Source organism: Phaethon lepturus, unplaced genomic scaffold (assembly GCF_000687285.1).
Source record: "Phaethon lepturus isolate BGI_N335 unplaced genomic scaffold, ASM68728v1 scaffold21665, whole genome shotgun sequence".
Classification (NCBI taxonomy): Eukaryota; Metazoa; Chordata; class Aves; order Phaethontiformes; family Phaethontidae; genus Phaethon; species Phaethon lepturus.
This window is the reverse complement of record NW_010541473.1, coordinates 33,994-44,480: the sequence shown is the minus strand read 5'-3', so window position 1 is coordinate 44,480 and position 10,487 is coordinate 33,994. Positions and strand designations below refer to the sequence as shown.

General features: G+C 45.0%; 2 protein-coding genes across 2 annotated transcripts in view; one reads left to right on the top strand and one right to left on the bottom strand.

The window, feature by feature from the left end:
• The window catches only part of TRIM37 (tripartite motif containing 37), a 27,936-nt gene extending 26,383 nt beyond the window's left edge, over positions 1 to 1,553 (top strand). The window contains exons 22-23 of the mRNA XM_010287752.1: positions 484 to 636; positions 1,465 to 1,553. Coding sequence (XP_010286054.1) covers positions 484 to 636; positions 1,465 to 1,553 — 242 coding nt within the window. The remainder of the gene's footprint in view (positions 1 to 483; positions 637 to 1,464) is intronic.
• Positions 1,554 to 7,325: 5,772 nt separating this feature from the next.
• PPM1E (protein phosphatase, Mg2+/Mn2+ dependent, 1E) overlaps positions 7,326 to 10,487 on the bottom strand; it is a gene marked incomplete at its 5' end in the record, with an annotated part of 9,846 nt that continues 6,684 nt past the window's right edge. Inside the window, 5 exons of the mRNA XM_010287753.1 lie at positions 7,326 to 7,346; positions 7,916 to 8,862; positions 9,135 to 9,228; positions 9,547 to 9,690; positions 10,438 to 10,484. Of these exons, the coding sequence (XP_010286055.1) occupies positions 7,326 to 7,346; positions 7,916 to 8,862; positions 9,135 to 9,228; positions 9,547 to 9,690; positions 10,438 to 10,484 (1,253 nt within the window). The remainder of the gene's footprint in view (positions 7,347 to 7,915; positions 8,863 to 9,134; positions 9,229 to 9,546; positions 9,691 to 10,437; positions 10,485 to 10,487) is intronic.

Below are 10,487 nucleotides of genomic sequence, written 5' to 3'. Positions count from 1 at the left end.
GGGAAAGCATGGGTTTTGTGTGAGAGACTTGAATAAGAGTATTGCTGCTTGAAGGGTCTGGTAGGTACATCTGCTCAACGGGTCATACTACTTCTTAACTGTTAAAAAAAAGCAACCTTTATTTTCTGTCCTTGTTGTAGAGGTAGACTGAGCAGCTGGCAGGGTGGTGCAGCTCAAGCAGGAGGGAGCTGTGGACACCCAAGTCCGCGCTCCGCTGGTGGCATGTTGGAACCGCTCCTCTTGAGCTGAGCCACACAGCGAAATGAGGCTGTTCTCAAAGCCGGTACCTGTTGTTCTGTCAAATTCCTTAGTGCTTTGGTAAATACATTTAGCTCTGATCGTGCTCCTTCTCTCTTGTTTTCCTGCCAGCTCTTTGTATTTGATATGGGTAACTCTTCCGTGTGAAAAAGTTGAATGCTGCAGCTACGTAGGTCTTACTGCCATCGTTTTTGCCTTGTGGGTCTTTTTGGGTTGTTTTTGCAGCTGGGGTATGTCAGAAGCATGTCCTTCATCTCCTACCAGGAATGAGCAGTGACAGTGACATTGAATGTGACACAGAAAACGAAGAGCAGGAGGACGCCACCTCTACCTCGGAGGGGTTTAACCATGCCTTCTCTGTCCAGACCTCAGGCGAAGGTAGAACTGACTGTGTGAGCCCACTTTCCTGAATGCTCCCGCGCGTCTGCCTCAGTGCTCTGGTAGTACAGAACGCTGCAAAAGCAGAGATCACTGATGATGCTGTAGAGGTATTAAAGCTGCAGCAAGTGCCAGTAAGATTGGGAACTCCTCTCTTGGGATCCTAATTAAAAACAGATCAAGACAGGAGAGGGGAACTCTTTCTAGCCTTGAGAAGTCTGTTTAGGTGAATCTCCTGGGGGAGTGTTGGAAAACCCATAGCTCTAGTTCTTCTGAATTGGAACTCCCTGTGTACCAGGATTGGCACTGTAAGTAGGCTAATTTTGGGGAGTAACCACTGCCTCAGACATGGATTTGCATCTTAATTGACAGGAATGCGCTTTCAGCACTTCTGTGTAGTTTCAAAAACTCATCTCATATTTCTTTGAAAAGCTTTAACCTTCTGATCAAATTAAAAGCTGTAAGGTGACAGCTGACGCTAGGTGAAGTTGACTTTTGGCTTGAATAAGGATCCCATGTGGCATTAGCAGCATGGCCTAATGACTCGGCTCACTAATTGGAGTTTGCTGCTTTGCTGTGTGTCTGTAGCAGGCACTAAAACCTCACAACTCATCAGAAGAATCAAAACATCACTCATGTCTCTGCTTGACTTGGATACCTCAAATTTAAAACCCCATGGCAGTCTTAACTGTGTGGAGCATGTCGTGTCCCGGTATATTAGGGGTGAAGTACAACACAGGGTCCCTTGCAGATGATAGAACGTTAACTTGCTGCGTTCCCCTTGCTCATCTGGTAAAGGTTACTGGGTTTTTGTTTGGTTTGTTTCAGCCTCAGAGCGGTGCTCGATGTTCCCGGAGGGTGATCAAGTCAGTTCTGATGATCTCAGCTTTGTTACTGGAGAAGACAGCACCAGGTAATTGTAACTGCTTGCCTTAGCTAACCTGTGAGGTGGCAGGAGCCCTGGGGATGCAGCTTCCCCATGCTGCTCCTTGAGCTACAGCGATTAGAGGCAATGTTGATCTTACTGGGAGGAGACAGGTGGGTGTTTGTGCAGTCTAATGTGCTGCAGTCTGCCACCAGGAACCCAACAGCGGACGGGTGAGCCCCAGGCTGCTCCTGCGTGGCTCCCCTGCCTCCCCAGGAGCCTCTCCAAGGCAGTCTTTAGAAATGACACGGTGCTGAGGGAGGGCTGGCTGAGAGTTTTGCACGCTTGTGTAATCGTCAGTAGAAAAGTACCTGGCAAAAATTTTGACTCTTAAGGTTGTATTTGCTTGAAGCCTTAAAGCTGTCCCAGTACGAGGTTTTCAATGAAAGCTGACTTTCTTTGGAGCAGATAAGCCAACGGGTCGCTGGCTCGTGTCCCTGGGAAGAGGTGCGTTTATTCACTGGAGCTTAGTCCGAGGCTGTTGTTTATGGCTGTGTGCGCACTCCATTCTGTCCAACACCCTTATGTGGTTCTTCTGCAGTCGTCTTAAACCTGTTACTGGGCAGAATGACGAGGTTTTCAATGAAAGCTGACTTTCTTTGGAGCAGATAAGCCAACGGGTCGCTGGCTCGTGTCCCTGGGAAGAGGTGCGTTTATTCACTGGAGCTTAGTCCGAGGCTGTTGTTTATGGCTGTGTGCGCACTCCATTCTGTCCAACACCCTTATGTGGTTCTTCTGCAGTCGTCTTAAACCTGTTACTGGGCAGAATGACCTTTTGATCCTGCTGGCTCTGCCAGCTTCAGATGCTCTGAAAAAATGACCACAAGGTGCTGGAGCCCTGTTTGAGGATGTGTGTCCTATTTTGTCATTGGAATAACCCCAAATGTCTGAATGTCCTCATTTTAAACGGTCTGAACTGGTTGGTAGGACTGCTGAATCCCGCAGGTGCGATGGATTGAGAGTTGGGGTGAAGTAGCTGGCACAGAAGTTGTCCTCGGTCTGTGGTGTGGACCAGCTGAACACGTTGCCAAACTCTTTGCCACTGCACGCTGCATTTTGAGCTGCTAAACTACTTTGTGAAGCTATGATGAAAGCTGAATAACTGGTTAGGGATAAAGCATGAATAACTGTAACTGATAGTTGTCCTTGTCTCAGCTGGCTCTACTGATGTTCATTTCTGTATGAGTGTTCCACAGTGCAAGTGCTGTACAACTCCTAGTTTGAAACTGTTTGCACTTTGTTAATAAAATGAATGTTGAAAGTTGATGTGAAGTTTTAGATGCTTGTGTGTAAATAAGTAAGTAAAATGGTAGAGAAGGGCTGTCAGGGTAAGTAGCACACTGCTACTATGCTGGACTTGCTCTTTAGTAATGCCTGACTGCTTATAGAAGAACTTTTTTCCCCCGAATTATTCAATGAAAAGTGCTTAAATCCACGTGGGATTTTTAAAGCTGCATTAATAGAAGCCAGACCGCATGTTTAACTCTCCCCTCTTCAAGTAGCAATGGAGGAAGATCCACAGTTTGTACCCAGCCTTGGTTGTGGGTGTCTTGTCCCAAGGGAGGAGGTGCAGCACTGAGCCGCTGCTGGGTGCGGTGGGGGCCTGGGCCCAGCTGCAGGCTGCGATAGTGTGGTGTGTTTACTCTTGTACAGGGCTGCGTGTTGATTATTGTGCACAGCTCAATTAGCAGTAATGACAGAGCTCTGCCTCTTCAACACTCACAGATGCTTTACTCTAAGAGGCCCAAGCTGAAGGAAATTATTTTGATGAGCCACATGATCTGTTCTGGAGTTCATGTCCAACCTTTGGAGGGACAAGAAAGGAGCTGGTACCACCATGCTTTGCTCACCTTAGCAAGAACAAACTTGCAGCTGTTTTTTAAACAGGATGGGGGCAAAGAGGCTTGGGAGACTTATTTAATGAACTTACACTGTGCCTTCCCTTTCTGGCTGCGGGGCTCTGCTGGGCCCTGGGTAACTGCACCCTATTGGACAGGCCGGCGTTGCTTTCCATTACACATCACACAAAGGAAATCTGCTTTCACCACAGTAAAGACACTTAATTCAAAGGTTGATTGCTGTCTTTGTTAGCTCTTAAATAAACAGACTATCATCTGAAGTGTGGTTTAAATTACTGTTTTATTAAGATATTGGTAAAACTTCAACAGTTTTTCCTGTATAAACAGCTTTCATAAATAAAATATGGATGACTAATACATGGTTATAACTAAACTCATATGTGAACTGCAGAAGAAGATTGCAAATGGAAAGTCCCAACACTGTTAAATGGTTAGCTTTAATTTATTCACTTCATAAAGAACATGTTAATTTGATGAACAAGATAATACAGAAAGGTCAACAGGAGCACCCAGTGTAGCAACTGCCACCAGGCCGGGCTACTGACACAAGTACTGGGGGTGATCTCAGCCAACTTCCCCGGTTCTTGTTCCAAGATGTCTTCGAGAGCGAAGGAGAGAATAAACCTGACAAAATGCAGTTGTGACATACAATAGTTGTACTAGGCCCTAAGAGGTGGGATTTATTTTTTCTTTAGCTTTAATGCTGGCAAGTATAGTGTGATCGCCTGATTTGCAAGGACAGGAAAAGGATATGAACATTTAAGTCAGAGGTTGTCTTAATGCTTCATTATTACTTATTGCACATGATACTAGGGTAGAGAGTTTTGTTCCTGTTGCAAAGAGGAGATGAATTAAAAGAAAGATTGCCCTAAATTACAGGCATGAACAAAGCTGCGGTATCCCCTTCGATGGCTTTGTTTATGTGACTAGTGCCGAGTGAATACATTGTGCTAAAACAGCCCCTAATTTAGACCAATCTTTCTCATTTTTTCTTCCCCGCAGAACACTGCCAGGGGTGGGAGGATTTAGTGAGGAGTTTAGTGAGTGGAGCTGAACTACAGTAGCCTGTCTATAAACACAGAACTTGTTATGCCTCATCTTATCTGCCCATAGGACAACGCATTTCTCACTGACACACAGTGTTCCAAAAACAGAGCAGAGTTTCTATGACGATGTACCACTATAAATGTGGCATAAGTTAAAGTCTGCTTTGACATTGTCCTTCAGTGGTACAATGCAATCTAAATCAAATACTGAATGGTTTTAACTTGCAAGGACAATTGATGGCACTTCTAGGTAAAGAAAAGTTATATACATGCGTTTCCACCCACCTTTAGTGCAAATCAAAATGGGTTAACAGCTCCCTGGTCTGGTGCTATACTGCTCTCTGCAACGCAGACATTCCTCAGAGTTGCACATTTAAAAAGTGTACACAGGAAACTACCAGCGTGGGGATTGCATGAATCCCGCTAGTACTCACAGTGAAGAGCTTACGAGCAAGTTTTGAGCAGCTTCAGACAAACAGCCTGGAGCCCGTTTCTCAAAACCAAGACGATTTGAAAATTAAATTAAAAAAAAATGTTTTCACTACCTACCTCCTAGTTCTGCAAACACAGTTAACACGTCAACTGAAACCGATGCGGGTTGTGTTAACGCAGAAAAGGGATACTTCAGCTCTTTATTGGAAAGATTCGTTATACAAATTTCACCACCACTAAGATACACAATAAAAATACAAAACACAGGTCACAGACTGAATCTCAGTATCAACAGTTAATAAATACAATTAGATACTTTTATATTAGCCTAATATTTTTACATGGTCACCAGATAGACAATCAAAGTATGAGATATAGAACACTTAGATACCGTTAGAGAGGGGTTATTGCTTACGTTCGCAAGCAGCAAATAAGGGCACAGGATTTTGAACTGAAGAGAACTACTTCCTATCATCACCAGTGGCGTTAAGAGAAAACACTGCATTTCACGAAGCACTGCTTTTTTGTCTAGTGTGTAGAATCAAGAGCAGCATATATCAGACCAATAACCACTACTTTTAATATTATAGGACTTTAAAGGACTTACCTTACAAATGGTTCCTATCTACTCTATAAATACGCATTTAGTGAAGAAATGAGCACTTGCTATCTATACAATGTTTTTACCTGACCACACTGGAACTACAATGGTAGAATTTTTTCTCCTAGCAAGATAAATGGTATGAGTCGCAGAATTATCACTTATGAATCCTAATACACCTAAAAAGCTTGATGCTTCCCAAAACAGCACACATGCAGTCCAGTGCTCTTCGACCGCTCCTGCAGACTGGGAAGAAGTTTATCATCCACAAGTTTTTCATTCTCATTGACTCACACAAAGAATTGCACTTGCACCCCTTTCTCTCCGAAGCACGACAGTCAGCTATAAGATGGACTTTCAATGCGTCATTATTACTGTGCATCATTTAAAACAAAGGCACCGCAGAGATGCCCCAGAGTTGCATATTTTACTGTTCACGGTTTCTCAAATTTCCTCAGTAAATCTGACTTGGAACATATGCTGCAGCTAAAGAGAACACTGACAACAGCTAAGGCTTAGTAAGATGACAGATAAGAGCCAATGATCCCATAAGATTAAAAAAAAGTCTGAAAAAGATCAAAGGAACCTAAAGCCACACTCCCAACTCCTGGTTGCTCATAAAGCCTTTTGCTATTCATCGGATTGCTTTTAAAATAGTGCATCAAAGACAGAAGCGGCGGAAATTGGCAGAATTCAAACCTCGCCATCTTGTCCTGTTGAATAATCTCCTGACTACTTAATATTAAAATACTTTGCAAATTCTAGCTAAATACTAATACTGTTATTAAATTGTTACTGCTAAAATGATATGAATTGTACAATAAACGCCTATGAAGACTTAACTTTATTCATACTCCTCCAAATGTCTTACTGTAACAAAGAATAGTAACGGGATGTGTATTTAGTGGAGGTGATGGGAATCCTCTGCTTACTCACGTCCCAATTAACCGCTCCCCTCAGGGTTTAACATCACCTGGAGAGTAGGGAAGAGCTGGTGAGTACTGTTCGTTTCCCAGTTTGATAGGTAACGCTCTGCTTCAGGAAAGACGGGCCGCTGACGGTCCTCACGTTCCTTTCTGAACCCGGGTTTAAACGAAGCAGAGCTCTGGCTTGTCTAGTGAATTTTACCCTGGCCACTAAAGCCCAAGCGCAGCCCCCGCTCATCTGCATCCACGGCACTTCCGTTCGCTTTGGATTGCTCCGGCAGCCCGGCACCCATTCTTAAACATGCAGGAAAACGCCAAACTGCAGCAATACTGCTCCTTGTAGAGACAGCATCCTACCATCCGTCATGCTGCAACTTTATATTAAGTTATGCCTGTGCCACCTAGAAGTCATTACTGAAGCCAAACCGCTCATCAGATTGCTCATGATCTCTCGCAAGCAGTTCTCTGGTGCGACTGGTTGAGTGACAGTAGTGTTGTACTGAACATCTCCACAGATTGGTTTCTTTTAAGACCTGAGATGAAGTTACGGTGGAAAAAGGTTGGCTTAAAGCATTAAGCACAATTGTGTTCGATTAAAATTAATTGAGAACAGTTTCCTAAACTGACAAACAAGAAAAATGCCACTAAAAGCACCAGAAAGATATGAACTTCCCTATGCTGCACCTCTAGCCCTAGGAAATAATTTTTTTTAAAACTACAAAAAACAGTTTTCTTCACAATCCATGTTTTATGTTACATGCGAAAAATAGGTAAATGAGTCTGTACCTCAGTTAGAGTCTGAGAACAGAGTAGCAGGAGCTTAGTTTGTCCATTCCTAAGTGACCTGGTAAAACCCCATATGGCTTTTAGTCTTTTACCTGCAAAAGTGGATGTAATTTTCTAATTCATCTTAATGCTCGCCTGAAATAAACAGAAAGCAGAACAGAAAAAAACCCCACACACCTTGACTTCTACGGAAACTTCCCCCCAACTCTGAAAGACTCTTTTCTTTACATATTGCTCCACAGACGTACCTCAGGCAGGTTCAACTTTCTGTGTTGTTCCCTAACGGTGTCTATGCACACGAGCCAGCTGTTCGGCTTTCACTGGTGGATGTGGCTAGATACTTGCGGGTGTGGGTGGTCGAGTGGCTGTGACATTGCTCAGGGTGGCACCACCAGTGAACTTTATTGAGATTGAAACAACTACATTTGTTAATTCCTAAATCTATTTACACGTGGTTTGAGCTTTGCAGGGGACTGGAGTACAGTTCTGAAATGCCCACCTTTTTTCACTTTCTGATGATGCCAGTTTTATTTTGGGAATGTCTATTTTGGGAGTCTGATGGGGGAACATGGGGGAGCTGGTTACATTTGACAGCATTGATGAAGGGATGAATCTGGTATACAATTACTTTGTCTTCGCATCAAAAACATGCTCTCACTGTAAGCGCTACGACTAGCCAGCCTCCACCACGGGGAGTGTCTTACCGACAACCTCATGCAACTGCGGCCCCGGACGGGTAAGGACAGACTCGATCCTTCTATATGGGAAGGCTCACGAGCCAAGAGCGGCGTGTGAAACTTTGGTTTGAGCCTGGCTCCTTGTCGCCTCTTCCCGTTACAGAGCCGGAAGTGAAAGAACGCAGCTCGTTTTCCCAAGGATTTGAACAGTTCATCTTCCAGCCCACAGAAGATGGGGGATAAACCCTTCACCCTGCAGATGCTCTGCCCTGCAGCAGCCAAACTAAGAGGAGCGTTGTACTCCCTGGGATTGCTCTGTCCACAGATTGATGATGTGGTGTGCTCTGGTGATTTGTTCTTCACTGTTAAGCTGTTGATCAAATTCGCACTCTTTGGTATGCCAGGACTAAATGCTTGAATTGGTGACAGACATTTGGCACTCTGAGGTGTACTAGTTTCTGGTTTTGTCAGGTCTAGATAGCCTTGATCATCAAACAGGTTAACGCTGGACCCTATGCTTAAGCTAGTTCTGTCGGTGAAGGAATCCACTCGTCCATCATACCCTAGGTCTGCAGGTGCTGAGCACTGGTGCTGGGGCCATGGTCGTTTGCAGTCTCCATGGTTTTCCTTGTCTTCCCCGCTGTCATCTTGCCCACCTTGAAAAGAGTTCTCTGTCCAGTCTGACTCCTCGCTAACATTAACTACTGCGTTCATGTCCCTGAGAAATACCACAATGACAGTAATGTTGTCGCTGGAACCAGCATCCCGAGCAGATGCCACTAATTTATGTGCTACCATGCTGCTGTCGCCGTTATTCTCCTTTAGATGGTCAGCCACCACTTTGACTGCCTCATCGGGATTGACTGTGTCATAGAAGCCATCGCAGGCTAAAATGAGGTAGTCTTCAGAGCCATCCAGTACAGTGGAGGCAGAGTCTGCATCCCCACAGATATATGGCTTGTGCTCAGCATCCCCTGTGGAAAAATGACACAAAGATTCACAAGACCGTAGGTTTGCAGCCACAACATCTGGAAGCCCTTTTATTAACACAGCATGGAGCCAATGACTCTTACCCCAAGTTAAGAAAATTATTTGGAAATTTTTCTCTCAAACTGTAGAGGAAAAAATAGACGTCATTGCTCACAGTTCTATCTTCAGCTGTATTTCAAATTTTGATCACTAGAAAATTAAAGTTTTAATTAAAAGGAAAAGCAACTCTGAAAAAGGAATTAAAGCCCATTCTTACCAATAGCTCTGGAGACTGACAGGCTCCCATTCACCCTCCAGGCTCCAAACCAGACCACGCAGCCACCAAGTGCCTCAATGCGCTTCTTCTCATCCTGAACAGCAAGACAACACAAAAGCTGTTTGGACAGAGCGCTTCACACTGCCGTCACACTCTGAACGCCTCAGCAAATATTCGGTGTTTTCACAAGCACAGCATGGTGGAGGCTGCAGGCCCCACCAGAGGAGAACAAAGGATTTGCATACACATCATACCAACTTCCAAACGTACCAGGATAACTGGAACATACGCTGCCGCTCCAAGAGTCGTCGGCAAGGCGATGCTCAGTGTTCCAGTATCCCACATAAAGCTGATACCTGTCAGCTTCAGTGGTAAACACTGCCCAAGTGTATTTAAAACAGGCCATTCTCACCTCTCGATCTGGTTTGTGGGGTTTCATCAGTTCCACAGCTTGGCCTCTCCTCACGAGCATAACCTGGGAGTCCCCAAGCCAAGCCACATGCAGCATGTTTCCTCGGATAAAAGTCACCACCCCAGTGGTTCCACAACGCAGACTCTGCAAAGGGTGAAAAAAAATGCCCCCAGTTTTCAATAAGCCAACAAGAACCATTTCAAAGCATTTTCCTGCTTAACTCAAGGACAGAACATGTTGATATTCCAATGTGTAGCCCGTTCCTGGGGAGGAACGGGCAGTGCTTTCCTTACTGCTACCGCCTGCTCAGTGATAGCCCCTCAGAGCCAACCTGGCTGAACGCAAGGGGCAGATTTTGCCCTCCAACTTCCCTTGCACCGCGATCGCATTTCAGAAGCTGGGTTCTGCTAGCGATCTGCTGTACTACTGTTCGACTTCCCGTGCTTGCTGTCCTATCTGTTGACAGCAACGCATGCATGTTAATGAACTTGGAGGGAGGTTTACTTGTAAGCAGCTTGAGTTCCCTGCACGTAACTCTGCCCTTGCATGAGTTTAGGAGGCCCAGGAGGCAGTTATCCATTTATTCTTTTTTTCTGGAGCTAAGAAAAAGGAGGAGAAAGAATGATGCCAAGGACTAAACCTAATTAGCATGTGAACATAAGAATAGCAGCAGCACGCTTCTAAATGAACTGGTGTTATGAGAAGCGGAGGCCGATGTCTTTATGGAACATGAAGGAGCCCACTTGTGGGCACCGGCTCTATGGACTGTGCATGGACAGCTCTGCGCTGACCCCTGGCCCGTGTCCAGCACAGCACGTGGAGCACCCCTGCTAACAAAGATGGAATTGCTGGATTCATACTTTCAGAGTCAAGCCCCGGTAACTCAATTACCTCCCTGGCTGCCTTCTGGACAAAGCGCTCATCGGTCACCCGGAAGGCTC